Source organism: Pantherophis guttatus, chromosome 1, assembly GCF_059756535.1.
Source record: "Pantherophis guttatus breed Tessera chromosome 1, ASM5975653v1, whole genome shotgun sequence".
NCBI classification, from domain to species: Eukaryota; Metazoa; Chordata; class Lepidosauria; order Squamata; family Colubridae; genus Pantherophis; species Pantherophis guttatus.
In genome coordinates this window covers 173,793,183-173,818,931 of record NC_142063.1, presented here as the reverse complement: position 1 = coordinate 173,818,931, position 25,749 = coordinate 173,793,183, and the positions used below count along the sequence as shown (strand labels likewise).

At 36.5% G+C, this 25,749-nt stretch overlaps 1 protein-coding gene across 17 annotated transcripts in view; it reads right to left on the bottom strand.

The window, feature by feature from the left end:
• The window catches only part of UNC80 (unc-80 subunit of NALCN channel complex), a 174,940-nt gene that overhangs the window by 5,344 nt on the left and 143,847 nt on the right, over nt 1-25,749 (bottom strand). For 9 of the 17 annotated variants that reach the window (XM_060688149.2, XM_060688151.2, XM_060688150.2 and 6 more), the window contains 12 exons: nt 23,755-23,880; nt 22,361-22,484; nt 21,362-21,568; nt 21,009-21,193; nt 20,542-20,707; nt 19,893-20,072; nt 17,748-17,886; nt 15,731-15,787; nt 7,882-7,963; nt 7,546-7,657; nt 4,717-4,928; nt 3,336-3,404 (listed from right to left, as the gene is read on the bottom strand). In XM_060688149.2, coding sequence (XP_060544132.2) covers nt 3,336-3,404; nt 4,717-4,928; nt 7,546-7,657; nt 7,882-7,963; nt 15,731-15,787; nt 17,748-17,886; nt 19,893-20,072; nt 20,542-20,707; nt 21,009-21,193; nt 21,362-21,568; nt 22,361-22,484; nt 23,755-23,880 — 1,659 coding nt within the window. Of the gene's footprint in view, nt 1-3,335; nt 3,405-4,716; nt 4,929-7,545; nt 7,658-7,881; nt 7,964-15,730; nt 15,788-17,747; nt 17,887-19,892; nt 20,073-20,541; nt 20,708-21,008; nt 21,194-21,361; nt 21,569-22,360; nt 22,485-22,833; nt 22,911-23,754; nt 23,881-25,749 lie in introns of those variants that run through there. The other 8 variants (XM_060688156.2, XM_060688160.2, XM_060688161.2 and 5 more) reach the window with 5 other exon arrangements.

Here is a 25,749-nt window from a genome sequence, read left to right as displayed (position 1 = left end):
TACACCTCCATTCCTTGTGGGAGTAACTCTTTATTTTTCTGAAAATGAATCTGTTGGAACAGGAATTGATTCAAGAATTTCAGACATGGTCTGGCACTGGACTACCACAACCATCTTTGTTCCAAGCCAGGTTTTGCACACATCTGAGTATAACTACATTATCCCAAAATTATAGTAATTGAATATGAACATTGTATATTCAATTAGAAGAAAATAGACTCTCCTCCTTTTCTGCAATAATAGTGTTAGATATGATATAAAGAACTCTATTAGAAAAAGGGTTGACAATAGTCCCACTGTCAACAATAGAAAAAGCTACTGTAAGGATTGCCTCTCCTTCCAACTTAAGAAAGGAAGAACTCTTGAAACGTGGTTGTTCAAAAGGATTCTTTTATTAAGCAGAAGTGATAGCCACCCACTTAAAGCAAGATCTGAATACCCTTAGGCAAGACAAGTAGGATTAAAGCAGTAGAGACTCCTCCCTTTAAGTCAGAATGCAGATTTTAGCCAATACACAAGTGTGAAGATGTTTTCTTTCCCAATTTCCCTGAGAACCTGAACAACCATGCATTCACACCGTTATCCTTTAAAGTGAAACAACCCACATGGCTATCATAAAAATTCCTCCAGGTAAAGAGGATCTCAGGGCTCTTTGGCGCCAGGATATAGGTTGTAAAATATCTGTTGACACAGGCAATGCTAGTAAATCGAATCCAAGTCTCCCCCTTCCTCCAATTGAATGGCAGCATCACTTTTAGGGATCTGACAGCTACAGTATGTATTGTATGGGAGCCGTGTAATTCTATTAATGATATAGAACAAATACATAGAAATGTTTAAAACATTTAGATGATCTCATACTTGTCCTATATGGAGAACTATGCTCCAATTTGGCATGCGTCTTGAACCGCACCCAAACTCCCAAAATGCAATGTGCATAATCCTTGGTAAATTTTATTTCTTTAGATATTCATTTTTTTGTTAGTGAGATATCACTTCCTTTATATAAATTGGAATGATTTTGATGGAATATTTTTTATATGGCCACATTGTCCTTTAATATAGTAGCTCCATCTTATAGTCTCAATATTCTCAATATTCCCTTTTTCTTTTCTTATTACATATACTAGCTACTTCCCAGATTTATTTGGGGGAGGGGGGCTTGCTTTATATAATTCATTTTTATTTCCATTTCTCTTACTGTTAGCATAGATAATTGTTATAAAAGCTCAATTTGTTAAGAAATATGTCTCTGGAAACTTCTTTAATTCTTTTTTTTCTTTTAATTTTTCTTTCATCCTTCTCTTTTCTTGTTGTTTCAGACAATGTATGTTTCTTGACAACAGATATACCATTTAAACAGTGGCAGAAGGATATATAAATTGTGTGGTAGGGTGAAAAACCACAAATTAAATATAAGGTATTACAAGATGCAAAGGAAATAGGAGGATTTAGTTTACTGACTTGAAACTGTATTTGCAGCTTGTGTTTGTTTGTGTTTGCTTTAGATGAAAGAGTGAGTTTTTCGGTGTTAGGACATGACCTGAGATTTAGGTGGCATGGATATTTGTGATATTTCAAATATGCATTTTAAAAATCATTATGTTATATCTGCCATACTGAGAATATAAAATAGATACAAACCCAGGTTGTGCCTGAAAATACCTTGGTGACTCTCAGCACAAGAAGTTTTTATAGGTGGGAAATAGTGGACAAACACAAATGGCTAACTTATTGAATGTAAAATAAAATCAAGAACTGGTGACAGAGGGATATAGTTATCAATGGTTCTCTTAATTAGAATTATTTAATCTAGACAAAATAATTTTTAGTTTTGAACATTGTAAGACTGAGTTTGAATTTGAGTTGTGTACAAATGATGAACATGTAATTCTTAAAATTTATAAACTTTTATTAAAATTTGAAACAGAAGATGAACAAGAAAACAGTATGATAAAGTGGCCTAAAATTTGGTTATCATATACAGCTGGAACAGTAGGAAAATGTGTGGGTAAAAGAAGTTTTACATTTATATTATAATTTTAGACAGAATTTTTATAAAATGATGTAACACTGGTATATGTCATCAAAGAATTGGTCTAAAAAGTATAAAGGCACTTTAAAATTATGTTTTACCTGTAAACAAGAGGAGATGTTTTATCATGTTTGGTGGATGTGTAAAAAAGCTAGAAAATTGGATTCAAATGCATATATTGATTCAAAAAATTGTAAAGATAAATATACCATTAAAACCAAAAGGTGGGGGAGGGAATTGTTGTATAAACAGTTATAAAAAATTGTGGAACGTTGTTCTACATAAATAAGTACAGTGAGATTTGTTGTATGCATAAAGATGGAAAGATCAATCAATCAGAATAGAGCTGAAAGCGACCTCGGAGGTCTTCTAGTCCAACCCCTTGCTCAAGCAGGAGACCCTAGACTTTCCTACAGAGGAGAGAGGGATTAAGCCTCGTAAACCTGGAATAATTGCTCGACACTCAGCCCACAGTCCCCTCCTCAGGTCCTGCCCCATGCTGATGTCAGGCTGTCAGCTCATGAAGCTCGGATAGGTGATATGCAGCCATGACAAGGAGTCTCCCCATGGGAAAGCCAGCAGCCACCTCTCCTTCCCTACTTATTCATTTGGGACTACCTGCCAAGGTGGCTAAATTACCGGTAACTTTGATCAGAGATAAGACAATAGCTACATTTATTGCTAACTGGAAAATCCTTGTAGATTTTTTGTGTGAAACAGAAAAAAACGAATTTGTGATTTATAGTTTTGATGATTAGGAAGTATAGACTACAGAAAGAAGAGTGTTATGTTCAGAGTAAGAGGTAATTTATGATTGTACTTAAAACTGCTGAAAAGATGATTTCTTTGTATTTTTCTTCTTTTCTATTCTTTATTCTATTCTTCTTTTCTTTCACTTTAAGCTTTCTCTTTGATTTTTCCTTTTCCTTTTCTGACTTTATATTAGTTAGTATTATTTTTTTCTTTTTAAAAATATTTAATAAAAATATTATTTTTTAAAAGAATACAAGGAAGAAAAAATCCAAAAAATCTTTTATGGCAAAAAGCAAAAGAAGTTATAGTTATTTTACGAAACAGATTTTAAAGACATGTAATTCAGAAACTCTTTTATCATTTTATGAATAATGTTCTAATACTCTGTAAATTCCAACCTGTTCTGATTTTTTTAAAAATGGTATCCCCATTCTTTTATCTTGGCTCATAGAAGAAAATTGGGTAGTACACGTTTCTCATGCTTATGCATTTTTTAAAATTAACTATCCTGAGAGATGCAGATTCAACTCCCTAGTCAATAACCTACCTCACAGGGCTGTTGTGCTGATAGGATGGAGCCATGTATACTTCCTTGAGCTCCTGAAGAAAAGGTGGGCTATAAATATAATCAATTATTCAGTCAATCAAGGCACATTCAACATTTAATACAAAATAATTCTATTTGAGTTTTCCCTTCTTTATTCCATACAAGAAAATGATTCCTTAAATTTGAAAAGAAAGGAAATGTAAATATGAGTAGGAAAAAAATAAATTTTGTTTTCATACATCTGCTTTGGTATGCATAAACACCAAATTACATTCAATACAAGTAATAAGTTTATTATATCTGCACCAAAACAACATTCAGATTAGGTATTTGTAAAATGCTCACAAATTAGTAAAATGAGATTTATTTTCTATACTTTCCAGCATCATTTGTGCTGTTACTCAAAAAAAAAAAAAAAACACTTTTACCTAATTTGGAATAATTTAGCCAGGTTTGGGAAGCACTGGACTAGAACCTAAATTCTTATACATTAGCCTGATTCATTCTGCTCTAGGCGTCTCCAGATTTACTTCTGCTCCAAGAGCTCCTTTGCACTGTGAACTAGGAAAGGTTGCTCAGTTCAGTCCAAAACTGTTGTTTCTTCCTAGTCTAGCGGGCAAATCGTATCTCTGTGGAACTCCCATTACAGCCCAAGCAACATCACGAGTGCCTCTGGAAGTCAAGAATAGCTATCCCATTTGATGGACTGATTGAATAGACCCATCCTCCCTGCAAAGTTTAGTAACCATGGACACAGCACAGAGTGTTCTGATCATGACAGGCGACAGATTGCAATATCTCCAAACCTCAGCTCACATTACATCTGTCCTGAACCAGAAACTTGATCTAGCATATGTCTCTTGCATAAGTTGGCCCTGGAAGTTCAGGTACTGATCCATGATTGTTGTGGGAGTTATGAACTTCCAGGCCACCTCTGAGTCCATCCCCATTAAAAATATGTTTAAAATCCAATGCTGATCCAGATATGAGGTTGAGTAACTGCTACCATTGAACAGCAGGGAGATCAGTACAGCAGCAGCACTCCCAATTTGTCCCTAGCTAGCACCCAACTAACAAATAAGGCTACACATGCAGTTATTTGTGGAATAGAAACTCTAAACTGCCACCAGAGTTTCCCAGATGACAATTCAATTCCCATCTCTCCATAAAGTGACGTAATTGTGGGAATTGTAAGATAGAACATTCAGATAGCATCAAGTTATCTACAGCTGGACTAAGAGATTAGAAAGATAAACTGTGCTTAATACTGTATGAGAAACCAAAGGCTAACATGCAAAGAATAATATGGTACAAACTGTGGGCATTAGTGGGCATATTTCATTCAAAATAGCAAGCATGTTTTTCTGCTTTATTAAATTACCTGGTAAGAAGAGATTTGACTATGGAGATCTGCCACAATAATAGTAGGTGATGACTTCACAACAGATTTATTGGTTGCTTGCTTGCTACCTTCTGTAGGGCTGTTCCTTTTGCTGCATTGTAGCTGCTGGGCTGTAATAGGTGTAGGATCAGATTTTGAAGATGATGCCTCTGACTGAGCTTCAGTGAAGGTTACAGATCGTTTTTGATCCACTGCAAGTAATGAGCAGCAATAGATACACAAGGATCAAAAAAGAATCTGAATATGTTTCATCATTATATTAACAAAAGTAGTTGCTAATCTTAAAAGGGTGCTCCTGAAATTACTGCCTAAGTAGATTTACATCAAACCTCCCATCCCAAATTGAAACTGATACCAGGAACTTCCTTAAAACAAATATGTACATTTAGAACTAGAGGTTGGCATATTTTGGACCTTGGCGACTTCACAGAACTTTAAGGACCACACCTGTTCACAGCAACAAGTCTTTATGTATCTTCTGTCTACAATTGCTTGAAGTCAATGGTTTGGAAGGCCAGGGTACAGAATTACATTCAACACTGCCACTATCTGCTGCTGCTGTGTTTTCTATTATATTTATTTATGCATAATTATGTCTATATTTAAAACCATTGGGGAAATATTTGTATGGCTGGAATGCAATCTGTGAACATAATTTATTTAAAATATAGAGGGAGAGGGAGAGAGCATGAGAAGAAATTATAAATAAAAATACAATTAAAGAAAGGGATAATCTGCTTGGCATCTCTCAGAGTTTTTTGTCCATCTGCATTTTTAACAAATCTTTTTCAATTTTTTTCATTTTTAAAAATACTAAAACGTTTTTTTATTTAGCTAGCTGGAAAATAATAACCCCTCAGATGCCAAAGCTTTCCCTTCCCCTTCCTAGAATATTCTCAGAAAGGACAGGCTGTGGCCAGCAGAGATGATGATTCTGTGAATTTCTTGTGAGACAAAATTGAAACAAAATAAAATAAAAATGCTTTTGATAAGATGTAAATGTGGAAAACTAGTAACAGCAATGGAAATTGTGAGAAATTGAGGGAGCAAAGAGATGCTTGAAAAATGAAACAGATGTTTTGTTACTGTATTACATTTTTTGATTGTCATTGTATCTCCCTCATTTTATGACATAGACATTTTCATTTCATCATATTGCTTTTTTTTAAGTTGAGAGGGCTCACAGGCCCCAAGGAATTACTGTAGATGGGCTACAGCCAAATCAGATTTAAGGGAAGAGTGGAGGAAAATAGCAATAGGAAGATAGACCATTAGGAAAAGGCAAACGTTCAAAATAAAGATTAAGGATAAGAGGTCCTGTGGAGCTAACATGTCTAGGAGACGTTCTCTCAGACATTTGCTTGCCCATTTAATAGATCTTCCTTAAAATCATATTTCTATGCATATGCCACATTCCAGTGGGCACCATACTTGCAAATAAAATAAAGCTGCCACCAGCTTTTCTGTCATATAATCCTCCACAACACACTTTAAGAAAATTTAATTTTCCAGATTATCTTCCATACTGCAGATCTATTTGAATATTAAAAGGATGTGTGTTTTTGTTTTATTTTTATAGTTTTCTCATGTATAATGTACACTGAAGATGGCATTTAATTTTGTTGTACGAGGTGCAATGACAATAAAATAAACTTTAAAAAAATACACTTAGCATATGTACTGTATGGCTATACTGTTTTTGAGTTTATAGCTTTCACAAAACACTCAGCCAATAAGGATTTGCTTTTCTTTCATAGAACTGGACAATAGGGTGCGCCCTGCCCCTGACTAGCTACCAGTCAAAATAGCAACAACAACAAAAATAACAACCCATTATACTTTTCATCCAAATAAAATGCATCGCTAGCTCCCTATAACCCATTTATTTTTGTATGGTGATTTACAAAAAACAGGTATTTCTGAGAAAAAGCAACACAAACTCTAAAATATGTAAATAAATATCCTCAAAATCCTCAAAACATTTCTAGTTAATATCATGCTGGCTGCTAGTGAATTCTGAGCTCTTCTGATTTGTGAAGACTGCAGAACACTAGCTGAAGCTGATAATGCTGGACAATTTATAATTCAGGTAGAGGAAGATTTATTTCATTTGCAAAAATGATGGGAGGGTGAGGCATATAAATCACATCTGAGATAGATCCCTCTCTCTGGGCATTTCTACACTGCTTGTCTAATGTGCATAAGCCAGCTAGAAATGTTACCAATTTCAGAAACCCCTTTTCAGATTTCATCCCCTTAATCTATTTACGGGTTGGTAATGGCCTAGTATTCTATCTGGATAATGGTTACCACAACTCTTGTGGTTGGTGGATTCTCCTGTTTCTTTACCTATCCTGGAAAAGTTAAAGGGAAAAAAAGAAAAACCACAATTGTTTTTTCTGTCATTTGCGTAGAAGGGGCAAGTGACAGAATTCTTGTTATTGTCACTTGATTAAAACAATTTGGAAACAAACACCACCTCCCCTTCACCAGTACACCAGTAGCCAATACAATACCACATAGGTGTTTCGACATTAGCTTGATAGCAGTTCATCCCCAGGATGCTGCAAACTTGGTGTCAGGCTAGAACCAGCTGGGAGGAAGCCCATCTGTCTTCAGGATAGCCCTCCCCTCCCTAAATCCCATGCTGTTACAGCAAAAGTGAAAGCATGAAGAGAATGCAACCCTGATAGCCTCCTCCCCCACCTCCTCCATCAGAATGGCAGCAACCCAACAGGTGACCTGACATTGATATATGTGGAAACCAGTTACATTTTAAAACTTAGAATACTATGAACGTTTCCTCACCAGTTGGTTTTGTTTTGGGCTGTATGCTTCTACGTGTTGTTGAAAGTCGTGCTCCGTGATGGCTGTGAGGTTCAGTTTGGGTTTTCTGGCGTGATAAAAGAGGCCTCCTTAGCTAGAAAGCATGGATGCAATTGAATTAGATAAGGAAATTCTGAGATTTGCAAATTCTTACATCAGTATTTTCCTCCCATCTATTCATATCATGCCCTAATTCAGAAACCATTCTTGTTTCAGAAAGTCCATCAGATTCCTTAATATAAAATCTCTTAACAAATTTCCTTAACAAGTTACATTGTCTTTTTTCATCTAATTGAATACAGCCTTGTTCTAACTCACCTGTCTTAGACCTCTTTTTCTCCCTAATGGTTGCTGAAGAAGGAGATTGTGGTGTCCAGGTTCACTCTGCACACTCGCTACCCTGTGTAAGTGTCAAGAATATGAGCATGACCACAGAATAACACAGACTAGAGAAAGATTTTCTTTGCAAATGTTGTTAAACAATAATGACACAGTCACTTCAAAGATACGGTACCATCTTTGAAGGTTATGAGAGACTATTTAAGTTATATAGGAAGAGTAATGGCACTGAAGATCCTATCATTGTCCGAAGTCGATTTTTAACCAAAGAATGATGACTTCCATTCCACAATTTTCTCCCTTCTTTGACATAACAGATCAAGGGAGGACAATAATGAGGATGCAATTTTAAAGCCTTAGCTTTAAACATTATATTGCAAATGTTAAATATTAAATTGAAACATATTTTCTTTGTAATTAGATTTGATAGGTATGCCATAGTTTTGAATAATTGGAGTTCAATACACAACAAAATGAATGATGAACACAGTTGACAAAGGTTTAACTCACAGCATTGGCACAGAACTTAGGGAAGAAGTTACCACAATGAACATATACTTGCAATTTCAAGTCACATTAAATAAGCACACTTTAGAAAAAGTAATTGGGATTTATTTATTTATAATCTTATTTATATCCCACTTTTAAACTTTGTGAAGGAATTAAAAAGCTAACAGAGTTTCCAAAAATGTCCCCTAAATGGTAATGTCCTAAACTATACAGAGCTTTCATGATCAATACCGATACAAATTAGGCACAAAAAGCAATTGGCATTTTTGGATTCTTTAAAAAATGGATTTAACAAATTATAAAAGGAGTCTGTATACTTTCATAATGAAATAAGCAGGAATATCTTACTACAGCAATTATTTTTAATCTTCGTGTATATTAAAAACTAGATCCCTTAATGTATTTGCTTTCTTGCCAGCATTTTAGTGGAAGACACTGATCTTAGGAAGACAACCAATTCCTATCCTAATAGTAAACCAGAAGATTGCTTTTTAGGGGCTAAATGCATATCATTCAACCTTTACATATGCCATCAGTAAGCCCTATATACAATTTAACATTCTTGACAACAAATTCATATGATGGCATGCATTATTTTTACGCTTTTGGCCTCTTTAGTTAGTCATAAACTATCTCTCCCTATTTGCAATGTAAAAATTTAATAAGCAATAGAAGTATGAATGTCTCAGCCAATGTCATGTGAGCTGGACTGAGAGAGAATGACTGGCATAAAGTCACCCAATTATCTTTCATGCCTAAAGCGGGACTAGCATTTACAGTCTCCTGGTTTCTAGCCTGATGGCTCAATATTTTGAACAATCTGGCTGTTTATTATCAGATGTTTTATTTTATTTATTGCTTTTAAGAAAATAAGAAAAATATAAAATGCCATCATTTTGCAATACTTTGGCAGTATCTGTTCCATAAACATGCTGTGGTTAGTCAATGCATAAGGCACATGAGGAATTCTAAATCTATATCTCCTTGCTTTAAGATAGGTATCCTCTCCTCTCCAGGTGGATACTAATTAATAATAAGTGTTAATCAAGTCTAAGAGAAATCTGGGCTGAATGTGGCAAATAGCCTTAGAACAAAATTAGTCAGCCAGGCCATACTTCTTCAATTTACAAAATAGCAATATGAAAACTTGAAAACAGACTATTATGAAAGACAAATGTGTATCAGAACATACAAACTGATACTCATTTTTCCAAGATTTTAAAATTATCTACCAGTAGTAGTAACCAATTAAAAATACCCTATACTAACTGAAAATAATACCTATGTTTAAAATGCACAGTAGTAATACTGCACTCACTGTATGGAAAAAATGAATTGATGCACAGATATTAGATACCTGACCAGAGCTGCAGAATTCTGATACCATAGCTGTTATAATAAAAGTAATAAAGCAGTAATAAAAGTAGGTTAGATCTAAATGGTGTATGTTTCTTAGTTTGATGTACCTGATATGGCTGCCACCAACCTTGCAAGTCTGAATACTACCTTTCCTCCCTCTTTTACCTTCATGAGAATTAGGGGGGGAGGGGCTGTTTGTGTCTGAGGTGTTATCCCAAATTACTTTCTTGGCCTGGGCTCAAGTATTGTTTATCTGATCATTGCCTTGATAGCAAATCCTTCTGACTTTCTCTCTGCCATACTCTTTGTGACATTAACAACATCTATAGGCCAATAGTGGGCTGCAATTTTTTTAACAACCGGTTCTCTGCCCTAATGACTGGCTGGGTGAGCATGGCCAACTCGATGTCACTTACATCGAGGGGTGCTTTGCCTCACCTGTCCTCTCATAACCGTGGGGATGCTGCAACTGTCGTAAGTGTGAAAAATGGTCATAAGTCACTTTTTCAGTGCCCTTGTAACTTTGAATGGTCACTAAATGATCTGTTGTAAATCAAGGATTACCTGTAAAAAAATACAAAAAGCTTCTTTGCTTGCAAAAAGCTGCCCTAAATACCAGTTATTAGATTAGAAATGGGGGAATACACACTGAAGATCAATGAGTCACAGCTGTCATGGAAACTTGAACTATTCTGAATACCTTCCTTTTCCTCAACAATGCCTGCAACCCGGCAGGTTTGCCAGAACCGATTGGCGAATTAAAATAGTTAAAATACAAGGATAACTATCAGCAGCCAAATTACTCTTGCTCATAAAGAGAAACCCTTTAGCAGAGAGGTCATTTAAGTTTTCCAGAAAGTGGGTGGGCATATTTGGGCTACAAAATGCCCAGCTAAAGAGACAAATTAACAAATTAACATCTTGAGTGAGGGCTATTCCCATTCTGCCTTTGTTCAGACCTTGCTGCAGGGAATTTTTGCCTATGAATAGAGCTATCTGTCTCTTTATCTCTTAAGTGCTGACCTCTTTTGTGGGCTATTAAGGAAAGTGGGGGCTGTTTTTTCCCTCTAAGAAAAGATATTTCTCCATTTCTCATTCAGGGAAATATATTCTTCCCTTTTAATATTTCTCAAAATATTTCATTCTTCTAGGAGAGTGGTGGATGCTAACTTTCTACAATTGGTGTCATGTTATTATGCCATATTATCATGAGAAAAAACTAAAACAAATTGGAAGGAGTTATTATCAGTGAGCAATCATGTGTCTTGCCCACTCCAAAGCAATGCAAAAGACTCCTGTCCCAAAGGTGCTTTGTCAAGAGGCAATTGGACTTTCTGGAAACCAAGAAAGTCCAGTTGCCTTTTGAAAAAAGCACCTTTGGGACAACCATAACCTGGATGACTGAAGAATCCCCATAGACAAGAGATTCCTGTGCTCAGTGAACGGACTGTAGGAAGTTAGCACCCACCCCTTTCCTGGAAGAGTGAAATATTTTAGGAAATATGAAAAAGGCAGAATATTATATTTCCCTGGATGAGAAATGGATAAGCATGGTTTGAAGCAGCTCCCATCTTCCTGCCCCCACCCTTTGTCAATGGGCCATTAAGGCCTGGGCCAGTCTATTCTACATAACAAAGATCTACCTCCTTCAGGCAGAGCCATAGTAGGAATTGCCAAAGATCCAACAAAGATGGGATTAGCCCTCTACCCATCTATCAGCAGAAACTCACCACATGTGACCTGGGAAGCACATGTGACCATCAGCCAGCAAGGCTAGCTAAGACCCCCACCCCCTGGGAGTCTGACAACCAATCAGGATACTCTTTCAGGGCCCCAAGAAATGCAAAGCCAGAAAGAGCATAAAAACCTGTGGGCTCGCTGTATTCGGCCCCTTTTCTGTTCAGGAACTCAAGCCATGTGATCCTGTCCACCATTAAACCATCTTTCCAAGCAGTCTCCATGTTTCCAGTGTCTTTTTCCCCACTTGGAGCAGAACCTAGAAGGATGTTTCTTCCAACACTGACAAAGCACAGTTTCTCACCCAGGAGAAGCAATCATTAGATCCATTTGCACCACTTAAAGACACTCACCTCACTTAAAGTGAGGTGAGTGAGTGGCCTCACTCACCTCACAAGATATCCTTAGGTAATCATCCAGATTTAAGGAAAGATCATATGCCCCCAAAAAGGCAGTAAAACAAAATCAGACAGAATGCCAAACTGTATCCTACCTCTCAGCCATTTTTTCTATAGCTATGCCAATCCTTCTATAAATAGCTGTTCCAGCCCTGTTGGAAGTATACTCCAAAAAGCTTAAAACAACCTTTTAACAATCTTTAGGAAAGGCAAGCTCCAGGAATAAAAGTACCACAAAAAACTCGGGGGTGGGGTGGGGGAGGGGAGACTCCAGAGAAGTTCAGTCTACAGACAGAAAGTCTGGGCATAAGGTTTACAATGTAACAAGCTTAACCCAGAGGCAGTTTCTGAAAACATTTAAAGCAGCAGGGCAATTAAGATAAGAATTAGGCTAGAAATACATGGATACCTAAATGTTTCCTTCCTGCCTCCCTTGCAGGATTAGCCCTGTAAAGTGGGAAAAGATTTCTTCCAACAACCGGTTCTCTGAACTGCTCAGAAAATTAACACCCGGTTCGCAAATATATCATTATTTGCTCTCCTGACTAATTCCGGTACTGCCCGCAATTTCACGGATGATGGGAATAGAAAAAAGATGGGCCACATATTGATATTGTTATATCTGATGATTAATTGTCATGATTTGAATTTGAATGAACTTGAAATGCAAATAATTTAATACATAAAATGGCTAAGTGGTATGATCCTTTTTCTACACCAGAGCTGAACCTGAAAACCAGCTATGAATAGCGGAAAACTGCTCCTGTTCCACTCTATTAATATCTTAACTGGACTAACAACTCCTCCTTATGATATTTATGATTACACAGTGCAGATGACTGTCACTTGGTATTTTCCCCAGCTTAAGTTTCTCAGGAAGACAAGTTATTTATAAGACAGCAGTTTCATAGCCAGGCACCCAATTGTGAAAAATCCCACACAACTATACTTATAGGAAATTATCAAGCTAGTGTTATATAGTAGAACCATACCTTCAGATACATATTCAGATTCAGTCACTGAGTGGTCTTTGCAAGCCATTGCTTTGTTTGGTTTTTAAATTGAATTTAAGCAGATAATGGTATAATAAATGATGCTAAGAATAACAATAATACAAGAATGCTCAGTTGAATATATCCTTAGGTGCTGCTCCATACATAAGCCATTCCAATAGAAGCCTAGAGGGCCTTTATATTGTCTTTTTAATTTTCCTAGCATTATCAACTTTCAAGCAAGTTTAGAGGGAATAGATTTTTTGTCTAGAAAAAAATTCCCACAGCTAATTCTACCCAAATTCAGATGAAAAAAATAATTCTTTTTGTCATCTGTTTGCTCTCTTTCATTTAATATTTAAATATTAATGTTTTAAAATTCTCATCAGGTTATTTCATTTTAAAAATTGAAAGATGGAAAGTAAACATAAGCAACCTAGTAAGTGGTTACCTTCCATATAAGTGGGGGGTACTATTCCTTAGCATACTGACTTAATACAATAAATTATTACTAATTTAAAAGTACAAAGTACTTTTCATTATTTGGTCATCTATACAATGTCTACTATTGCCTGATGGTAAAAAAAATCCATTCTAATTAATCCTATGCATATTGTCCACTATATAGAAAATGTGGTTCATATTTATTTTGAGTTAAGTTGCCTTTGGAAACAAATTCTTCAAATGCAATCCTATCTATTGGATTTCACAGAAATAATATAGCAATTACAAAGTAAATAAATTCATTATCATAATCTCTTGCATAAAGTTACTAATTAAAAATATTTTTTTTCAGATTTATTCCCAAATTTTGACAGCCCTATTATTTCTGGCACACCCTACATATCTGTCCAGAAAGTTATGCTACTAAAGTGGTGGCTCGGTGGCTCAGTGGCTAAGACACTGAGCTTGTTGATCAGAAAGGTCGGCAGTTCAGCGGTTCAAATCCCTAGTATAAGTCTCCTGTGTGAGCTGAGGGTTGGACTAAATGACCTCCAAGGTCTCTTCCAACTCTGTTATTGTTATATTATTGAAGTCAATGAGGGCTTCAGATAAGTTTATTGTGAGGGTTCCAAAGGATGCCCTAAATTAAATCATGCTTTCATTTAATACTTGTTCAGAAACATCAGGATGTTTGATTCATATTTTAAATTCCTACTTTTTGTACACAAAAGTGTATTTTTCTCTCTCACATATGTTTTGACATCATGACTGTAAGATTGATTCATGTGGCTGTGGCAAATTAACATAAATACATAGATCTTTGTGAATTGTGAGAATAATCAATGTGGCAAACCCAGTGATATGTAATCTCCTGTTTTTAATATCTAAAAACAATGAAAAATTAAAGCAAAGAAGTAATTCCCAATAATCCCACTTAACATTGCCTGACTGATCGAGTATTAAAGAAGGCAGCAGTCTTCGCACAGCTCATACAATTTTCTATAATAGTTTTCTATGGGGAAAAATAGGAGTCTTCCTAGCTATAGTGGATCAGTTGAGAGGCATCAGCACAGTAAAACAGTAACTATGATTCAAATGACTGAACTGAATGTTAACGTTACAGTCATCCCATTACATCTTAAAAATAATAAACTTTAAAGGCATTATGCCTGTCTTATTTCTTGTACAAGGAGGGTATTTTAATTTCAAAGAATACATTGCCAGATGTCAGATTTCAAGAAAACATGTTCTTTTTTCGCTAGGGAAATGGGCTAAGGTTTGATTAATGCTTGAAGCTGTAATCACAATAAGGATATTATATTAACCAATTACATCCACTTATTTCTGCAATCTCTCTTTAATAGCCAGAAGCATTACATTTATAACTAGGTACAGGCAAAAAAAAAAAAAGGAACAAGAGCTGAAAATAAGGTTCCTCTTGGGGATTTTTTTCCCCCTTCACTTTCCTGAGAATAAATAATTGCCTTCTTTAGAAGGTGAAAGTAAAATCCAGATAATCCACTTTCATACAGGTAGTCCTCAATTTACAGCTGTAATGGAGCCTGCCCATCATGGTCGTAAATCATGATAGTCATTAAGTGAATACCACAGTTAAGTAAACATTGTGGTTGTTAATGAAACAATGGTTTGCTATGGGTATGATTTTGTTGAAAACTGGAAGTAAATGGCAGTTTTTGGCATAATTGTCCTAACGGCATGGGACCATGGGACCCTGCAAATGGCTGTAAATGGGCCATGTTGCCAAATTTGAATCTGGGTTGTAAGTAACCCTAAAATAGGACTGGTGAAATTGATAGTGGGTTGAGGACTAACTGTAATATAAAGAGCATTGTAATCAAGCCATTTACAAAAAGAGCTGATATAATTTTGACAAGCACAAACTGCTAACTCTGTACAACCATATCATTATGATTAATCTATATGGACACTAATCTAATGTGTATACAAGATTAACATAGTAGTTAATAGTAGGAACAAATTGAAGGAGCATCTTTATTTTTAAAAGCCTCCAGCATGTACTTGAAATATATTTGTTAGTAATGGGTGATAAATGTTTCATATATTCCTACGGTCAAAAATACAATGGGAATGAGAGAAGAAGAAAACTGTTCCAACAGATAATCTAGATGGTTTGGCAGCTTTGCTCCACACTGCTTTTTGAATTCTATTTTGCCAATAAAGGTTGATGGAGCCAGAGCTCACAGCTTGCTCAGGTTGCTACACCTTTGTCTTGCAGGCCTAACCATCAGTGAAGAACAAGAAACTGAAATGGAGGAAAAGAGAATCAGGATGGAAGAAAGACAGTGAAGATAGGGAGCAGATTGTTCCCAGCACAGACACTGACATACAGTAGGGTAAACACGGTACCTAGAGAGGCTGCCCTCAGCGGCCAGGCCCTGGGAGTCATCGAGGACATTGGGTTCACTGCAGGATGGGCAAGGAGGTGAAGCATTTAAGGAAGAAAATATGTTTTTAAAGCATGCAATTGTCTCTGTGTTTAAAGAAATTAAGTATCAGAAGAATAGTAGAGAAAATAAAGGAGAGCAAATTGGCCTCAACACTAATTCACTAAAGAGAAGCAAATAAAAAAACTGAAAGACGAATTTTCCTCCAGTCTAAAGAGCTTCCTGCATAGAGAAGATGTGATGCAATGAATCTCCACATTTATTCAATACATTTGGAGGCTAACTTCCATCTAGCCTCAGTGAAAAATACAAATTCACAGTAGTAAACCATCTTTCTTTTCACAGGCATAAACACGCATTTGAGCTTCCCAATTTCCTCTACTTCCCAGCCATTGAATTGAACTACTGAGGTGGGAGATGCCAAAAAGAGTTATTTGGAGAGGATATATGGAGTATGACACTTATCCAACACTAGGTCTTAGAAGAACTTCCAGTTCTCTGATCTCCCAACTGTATATTTGGAAAGATAATTAAAATATCCTCAGTAGCAGACAAGTCGATGCTCTCTTAGGATGATGGGAACTTAGAGACATCCAGCTGTCTAAACAGCCATCCACTGTTTCATAACACTATTAATATAACATTGGGAGTGTTATGCCCCAAAATGCAATGCTATCTTTTTTTTTTCTGGTTTGTAATACAATAGCACATTGCAACTAAAATAGTTACAAAAATGTTCAAACCTTATCTATTTCACTTCTCAGTTATTGGGAATCAAAAACTCTTTAATTAAATTGATAAATGCTTGTAATTTTAATGATTCCCCCCCCCCCAAATATGATCAGGAAAAACTTTTTTCATCTTATAAGTAGAATATATAGCAGAATTTTACTGTTTTTTAAAAAAAATTAAAGGCAAGATAAATGTGATTTCTTTTGTATTAAAGCCAAAATTGTTTGAAAAAAACTGATAACTGCTAGCAGTGTTAGTAGATTTGACATGGAAGAGGGCCTCCAGAATGCAGGGAGCAGCTTTCTGTGACTAATTAAAGTAGCCATAGATGAGGAACAGAAGATCTTTGGCTCTTCTGTGATATATTTAAAACCTTAAAAAAATTTTTTTAAGCAATGAGAAAAGCCGCCAGGGTCCCTTGGGAGTTGGGCGGCATAGAAATGTGACTAAATAAATAAATAAATAAATAAATAAATAAATAAATCACAAGAGCCTACAGAGTGAATTCAGACCAATTTGTTTTCCAATTGGTAGCCTAGGTTTATAAAGTTTCATCTCCTGTGTTGTGTTTTCACTGTCCAGACCTATCTAAGAAAAATCTACCTAAGCACTGTTAGGTATATATCACCAGATTAAATCCATGTCAGTTAGTTACCTTAATTAAATTTGTGCGGTGGGGTTATAGGGATCTCTAATACTTGCAAAATGATTGTGAATATAAATAATTGAAATCCAAAGCTGTTGCTTTACTAGTTTGTGTATAACTATTCCTGTATTCCTCCATTTCTGTTTGTCTCTGCCTTTCATAAGGATATTTTCAAAGATTTATTACAAAAATAAATTTGCTTGGAAGGCAGCTTGTTCAATGTGGAATTATAGAAATAGTCCAACCATTCATGGATCTCTCCTCCAAACCAAATATGCCTGCTTTTGGTTTTTAATAGTGCATTTGCAAACATTTCAGGCAGAGATATATATCAGCACTAGGCTTCTGAACCTAATAAGCCATGGAAAAGCAACATTAACTAATACAGCTCTTTTTGCAGTTGGTGAGAAGTACCTAAGAAAGCCTGAATTTTTAAAATGAGAATAATAACTAAATATATCTCTTTTGCAAACCCTCGTTAAAAGCCAGGACTGGATCTGCTTTATTTTGTCTGGTCTTCACCCCAACATCTCTGATTTACAAGCTATATTTCTGTTCTTGGGAAAAATATCAGGAAATGAAAAGTAGGCTATTTTGTTACCTTTGACTGGGTAACATCCCCACTTCAGGCTGAGGTGCAGATATGCTGGAGAGATGGCTGGAGAATCGCCTCCTCCCAATGGTACCCATAAGGTATGCTTCCTGTTCACTTACCACACTGGGCATGCTCACTGAATCATCTGAAAGGAATACAGAAGAATGAAAGTCCTTCATTTGGGGCTTCAAGGATCAGCCTGTCAGGATGAAAACTTCTTCTATAGGTATTTCTTTGGCTAACAATGCCAGGGCTGTCATGGCTGCCAAGACTCAAGAGGGACTCTCCATCTCTCTTATAACTTGCCATTTATTTAGCATGTGGGCTGAGCTTGGTTTGTTTTTTGCAGATGTTTTATTACTCAACTAGGAAACATCATAAATGTAAATGAGTGTAATGTCTGCACCCTGTTTATAGTGGCTTGCCCCTGCCAGCTTTGGCAGGTGTGTGTGTGTGTTTCCTATTTAGTATGTGTATGTGAGAGAGATAAAAACTCCCCCTTTTCTCCCTGAGTTTAAGACAATGTACATAGAGTCTCCCCTAATGATCCCCAACAACACCATTATGGGTTAGGCAATGTTAAGACTAGCCCCAGGTTTTCATATTTTTTGAATGGAGATATAAACTTGAGTCTCCTTGGCTGATGCCAATTCCTTAATCCTTATTCTACAATAGCTCCAAAAGCCTTCCTAATTAATACAAAATCCAGAAAGACTTGAAAAGAAATGCTAAAAATATATCTGAAAAACCTGATCATTTGATGCTTTTTTAACTTGGATAATTTAAGAATATATACCAAACAAGATCAGATGGTACAGGTAGTCCTTGATTTACAAGAGTTCATTTAGTAACCATCTGAAGTTACAATGGCACTAAAAAAAGAAATGACTGTTTCTCACACTTATGATTGTTGGTGAATCCCCAGGGTCATGTGATCATAATTAAGATGCTTGGCAAGTGACTCATATTTATGACTGTTTCAGTGTCCTAGGGTCATGTGATCCCCTTTTGTAAGCCTTCTGACCAGCAAAATCAGTGGGGAAGCCAGATTCACTTAATAACCCTAGGTGTTACTAATTTAACACCTGCAGTGGTTCACTTAACAACTGTGGCAAGAAAGGTCATAAAATGGGGCAAAATTCACTTAACAAATGTCTCTCTTTAAGAACAGAAATGTTGGGCTTGATTGTGATCATAAGTCAAGGACTACTTGTATATTACTTGGGCCAGTCACCTAAAGAATGAAGAGTCAGGGTCTGTTTTAGGGAAAAGAGTCGATGTATGTGAGAAGACTGAAGAATTCCTTTGATTCCCACCATCCTGTATCTTAATGCCCTAGCATCCCTGTCCTCAGCTCTTTTCTTTTAACTAGATTCATAGGAGCTCAATGGTGGGAAAAGTTCTACCCAAAGAAAAATAAGCAGTAAATCTGCTGCCAAGGGAAATATAGGAAGAGAGTAACACTCCAGCTCAGCATCAAGATTCCTGATTGAGCAGAAGGCTGAATTGCAAGGCCAAAATGCACACTACAGGTAATCTTCAACAAGACCATTATTGGGACAGGAATTTCTGTTGTAAGCTGAAATTTTACAGCAATTTTCATAATGGTTGCTTAACCATAAATCAAAATTTTTTAAAAAAACCCATGGTTGTTAAACCAATTACATGGTCATTAAGGGGATCCAGCTTCCCTAATGGGTGTTTTTTGGTGGGAATTGGTTAAAAAAAGGTCACAAATTGCAATCGTGATTGCAGACATCGCCGCCAGCCATAAATGTGAGCTGGTTGCCAAGCACCCACATTGCAAACATATGATGTGAGAGTGGTGGGATGATTGTAAGAGTGAGTATAGATCATAAGTTACTTTTTTCAAGGCTATTGTAACTGAATTTTGAAAATATTATATTATTATATTATATTATATTATATTATATTATATTATATTATATTATATTATATTATATTATATTATATTATATTATATTATATTATATTATATTATATTATATTATATTATATTATATTATTCTGTTGAACAAATGATTGTAAATTGAGGACTACCTGTATTGGACTCAGTCAATTGGACTGAGATGGGCAACTACAGAAATTAATTAAATAAATCAAATCATGTCTAAGTTAGTGAATACTTACTTTCCTCATCTTCTTCATCTGTTCTGCTTAAAGTATCCTGGGAGGCTTGCTGAGAAGGCTCACTATCCTGTTCCCAAACAGTTCCAGTGCCAGTATTGGAGCGGGACATAGTGGCAAGGCTCAGTCGATAAGCAGAGGTGGAGGTTCCCACAGTGCTGATGGAGGTCTTCCCTTGGTAAGCTAAAACATGAATGACAATATGCTAGTAGAATAATGTTATCAAAGCAAAAGGAAAGGCATATGATTCTGAGCCATCAGTTGAAAAATGTAAAGGATTAACAGTGTGGATAAAGAAAGGAGCAGCTTTCTTTTGAAATGTACTTAGTTTTATTTCCTTAAGAATGCCTCATTGGAAATTATAACCACAAGTAACCATCACAAGTTTTTCTCCCAATGTCATAAATTAAATTCTACTTTTTAGTAAATAATCTTTCAATCACCATCACAATTCAAGTTTACAACTGCTTATAATTTTGAATGAGGATTCCTTCATTATTTATCAAAATTCAGATTTCTCATTCTATAATATGTGTTTGATGAGAAGAAAAAACACTTGGTGTTCGGTCTGATGCTAGCATTGATGTTCTTTTCTGATCAAACCTTTCCTGTTTCCTCATCTTCAGCCTCCCTTTTCCACCAGTGTCCTCACCTGATCCACTATGCACAGCTTCTTTGAGGATCTTCAGTTCATTATTGAATTCTGCAATGAGAGAGCTCTTACAGAGAGGGCGGGGGATGAAGCGCCGCTCTAGCTGGTCAGCAATGTGTTGTCGGGCAGTCAGTTCCTCGTGATTCTCAGCTGGCTGGGCTAGCAACTGAGGATGACAATGCAGGGGACAACCATGAAGACTGGGAAATTTTACTTGCTATTAATGCACATACAAAACAACTATTCTCAGCCATTTATCATGAGGCCTGTCTTTTACAAATCCAGAGTGAATCAGGCATATTAACTTTCAAACCAATACTTTTGAAACTGAATTTCTGGATTTGAGGGGTATTGCTTGCAAAAGCACCTTATCGCAAAGAAATTTCTTGTCCCTATTGGAACAATAATAAATCCTGTATGCAATATCATTTCAAAAAGAAATTCTGACTAATATAATAGTGAATCACCTTGCATTGAATAAAGGGTCGAAGAAGTACAAAAATAGGAATTCGAGTGCGTACAATAAAATCCAGGAAGTCCCATAGGGCCAGCCCTCCAACTTTTCGCAAAGCCATTTCTTTGACTTGCAGACTCAGCCAATACCATTGGCTACCAAGCTGCCGCTCAAAACAAACAAGGATCACCTTCAAAGCTAAAAAATGAGACAAATAAGTCCGAAAAATTAAACAACAGTATAGTGATAACAACCCATGCATACTTGCACATTCAAGATTTGGAATAGACTATTTTGGGGAGGAAAAAATAGTCATCCTATCAGCTTGTTCTCAATTTTCATTGCCAGATTGAAATTCTCACTCACCCAAGTAGGCTGCTTGACTAGTGGATTCAGCTAGCCCTTCCTTACGCAGGTCCTTTCCTGCATCTCCTGGAGTGGAGCAGTGGGCAGGGGAGCTCTCCAGCATGAAGTTCTTACTACGTGAAGTGCTAATAATGCGAGGTGGCAGTAAAATGTTAATGACTGTCTGGAGCAGCAGGAGAACTTCAGGCTGCTCCAGCCAAGGGCTGTCTGCATGATATCAAAAGGAAAAGACAAAGAGCAAATCAGGCATTGATTCCTATAAAAGAATCAAACACCACACAATGACACATAAACGTTCTGTAAACCACGGTTTCCCTACCTTTTCCTTCTGTAAGCAAAAGACAAAATTATTCAAGAACAAACACAACAAGACAAGACAAAGGAATCATGCTCTTTCTTGGCATTTCCTACACTATATTATATTTGGTTTTGATTCTTTAAGAATTGAGGCTCATGCTGGACGTCACCATATTCTCTCTTGGCTTGCTAACCAAAGAGACGTAAAAGGGCCTTAGCCCTAAGGACTAAGCTGTACCCTCCCACACAATGTCAGGTGGCAGATCAGAGCCCAGCTGAAAGTGTGAATGAAGCCTTTGGAACAAAATCAGATGCACTGTAGACATGATCATGTTAAATAAGAGAGTTTAAACCATACAGGAAGAGTAGCTTATATAGAAGCTGTGTGTTTTTCTTGTTTGTCCCCATGTTTTCTTACATATAGGTGAATTTTTGCTTTGTCCGGCCTGCTCTGTCACTGTGGTGATTTCAAAAAGGGGAGTTCCTCTGTCAAAGATTTAATTCAGAAAATACAGCTGAAATGAGAGAAGGACACTACAACACACCAATGTTCTCATCCAAGTCCTCAACAAACCTTACAGACAATACACCAGAAAGAATGCTTGTGCCAAAAGAAACATGAAGGTATAACAATGCACAATATTGCTGTTTCACAGAGGCAGGAAGGAGGGGAAACAAAAATATTCTTTCTGTTAATCAGACCTTTGCTTCCTGATCCTACTGTGAGCACAAATGGAATCAGTAGATTTAAAAGCATTCCTTCCCTTCTCTCCTGATTGGTGAATGGGGAGATCACATGGCTTAAGGGAAAATCTTCTTTTAAAGCCTGTGCAGTGATAATAAAAAAGATTACATATTAATTAAAACTGGTAGATTAAAACAGCAAAATTTTTAAAAATTGGATCCACAAATACTTGGTTCACCCAATATATTACAGGATAGGTTCACACCTTAGATTTTTAGCTTCAACATAACCAATTGATTAAACATTCAAGATTTGGGGCTCATTGACCTATTTGTTTTAGTCTAAATGATGCAGATAGTATACCTATGCCAACTCAAACCAAAAGTTCTGAAATAAAAAAAAATATAGAAAAAATGCAAGGAAAAGTATTTCAGTCATTTTTAAGAATTCACTACATTTCTCTGAAAATGTACATTTGGAAAACCATACCTATTGTTTTGTTTTGATCCTGATTCTGCCAAATGCCAAAGATTGGACAGATAGGGAACCGGAGCAGAAAGTCTACATCTGGAAAAAAATGTCATATCTTCTTCCTTCTCACCTTATTTTAGCATCAATGAAGAACTAACCCCTCCCCACAAACAAAGCACAAAATTTGCATTTTCCAAGTAGGAGCAATGCAGTGTAGCATCCTAAGTTACTCCACAGAGTTTAGGCTATTAAAAGAGTATACTTGATAATGAACAATGTTAAAAACCATTAACAGATATAAATCCCAGATTATCTTCATCTAACTGATAGAAATACTTAATATTTAAGTAATTGAAAGGGTAAAAGATGGAGGGAAGGAGAGGGAGGGAGAGAAGCTGTCAGTTAAGTTCTGAAAATCTGGGATAGTAAACTGATAAGCAATATCTTCTAGAATTAATGAATGGGTATGCAAACTGGAAATTATATAAAATACTTCAGAGGGCAGAATGTAAAAATACCTGATCTTCAGATTCATATAAAGCACTTCCATGAAATTAGCTTTAGCCTTTCAAGTTTACAACCTACAAAAGACTTATTGCTTCAGCACTTTTGTAGCTCTTATTATTCATCTAAGAAGCAAAAATAAATAGTGTAATCTACATTGTCAGGAAATATAGTTGTCGCTCATGTCAGATCTTTGGTTGGCTTCAATCTGCACAATTCCAATGTGACTCAATGGAATTATGCTAAATTGACACCCACCAAAGACTTGGAGAGTTGCTAAATGTTATGTTATGAAACTTCAGCATTAAGTAAGGGGAAGTATGAACTTTGCCTCACAGTTTTTGCCCAGCTTTCGCAGAAAACGAAAGAGCACCAGTGAACTGGTGTCTCAACCACATAAGAAGCAAAGCCTGTCTAACAGGCAAGGCAGTCACACCTGAATCTGCAATGCTACAAGCCGGACAACAGCTGTGCTGAAGGGTAGAGGTGGCGAGAGATAAGGGCTGAGATGAAGAAGGGGCAATCCATCAGCCACACTGGAAGGTCCTACTACTCCCATCACCTGCAATACAAACACAGCACATCACCTTGACCAACTATTTCAATTCCATCCATGCCATACCCTCCAATGTTAATGAGGTACACGCTTCAGATAGCGCAAGACTGGGATGCTCAGGGCCCTCCACATGCCTTGCGGTAGCTGGGGTCAAGAAGGGAATGGAGTGGTTTTAGCAGGAGATGGGTGGGAAGGAAAAGGCACTACTACAGGGTTAGCAGGAGGACTGGACGGAAGGCACAAGGAAAATCAGCATAGTTAAGAATGTACCCAGTACTAGCCCTGAATAACCAGCACTGTACTAGTAGAATAGGTGAGGCTGGAGGGTATGCCATGTAGTTACTGTACTCAATGGAAACATGTACTTGAAATCATCAATATTGTACTAGTTGGCTTGAGTTATTATCTCCTTATGTCAGGGTAATGTCCTGAGCCCGATCCAGATTGAATTTAACACAATATTCAGACTCCCTTGTATGATTGTTCGTATAATGTTCAGATTCTTCTCTTGTATAAGAATTAAACTTGCATGGGGATAAAGGGAGGATTTCGATGTATGTACTGTACATAAGATTTTAACATAGAATTTATGCCAAGTATAGTTTCAGGCCATGACAAAGGGCCTCCCAAAACAAAAACAAAACTACCGTACATACTCTACTATCAAATGGTTTAATGGCTACTCAAAACAATTGAAACTTATTTTGTGACCTAATTGCTTGGTGTAAGTAGGATTTTTTTCAGGAATTTGGTAGTGACAAATTATATATAAATTATATAATTATATAATTTGTCATAGATTTCTTAAGTTTTTGGCTTGAACATGTGTGTGCATGGAAGGGGAATTCAAAAAGTCCTAAAGGCAGCATAAAGGGTTCTGATTCTTTTTTTACATGAATCTCATGCATATGATATATGATAAAAATGGGCAGGACTTCAGTTACATGATCATGGGCATCATTTTGGCACAACTACAAGATCCTGGGCACTTTTTGACATCTCCCCCACCCAAGACCTCAGCTAGCACAAGCATCTTGTTCTGGCCAATTTTAAGTGCTGGATTAATTATTAATATTGTTTGGAGGTGCTCATTTGTATTGAAGCGCTCATTTCTTTCAGTCTGCTTTCCATCAGTTCTGTTTGTATTTCAATAACTAGATCTTACAAAGGAAGATCTTAGAAAAGAAAATAACACTCTTCCATTTTGAAGGAGTGGATATCCACTAATTTCCTTTCTTAATTATTATTTATTAGGTTTGTATACCACCCAACCCCCTAACAATTCTGGGCAAAGAATAACAATAAAAGAGAAAATAAAACAATACAAGAACAAACAAGAACAAAGGAATGAAAGATGGCCAGGTGGACAGGAGAAATAACAAGCCCCCACAACCTAAAAGGGGCTTCAATCACAGTCACCAAAGGCCTGGACAAAGAGTCAGGTCTTCAAAACACTAACAGGGACATGGGCAATCATATTTCAGGAGAATCTTATTCCAGTGGGCAGACACCTTGTAATAACTTTCAAGCTATTTAGAGTAGAGCTAAAAGAGATGTACTTTATCAACATCTCCTTTTGCAGACCCCAGAATGACCTGACCTGATTTATTTAGAAGCTAGGACTAATTAAGGATCAAAATGAGAAACAACACTTGCACCCTTTAACACATCATTTCATCCCTAAGATTCCCCAACTTGGATCTTGGGACATGCAGTTCTTGAATTTAATTATTGATATGTGCCACAAATCTCAGTATGATCCTCCAGCTGATGAAAGTTGTATACTCTTGATAATAAAGCTCCTGGTGTATCAGACCAAAAGTCAATATAGTTCAACATCTTGTCTGACTTCAGCTGAGTTTCCTGAATTTCCTG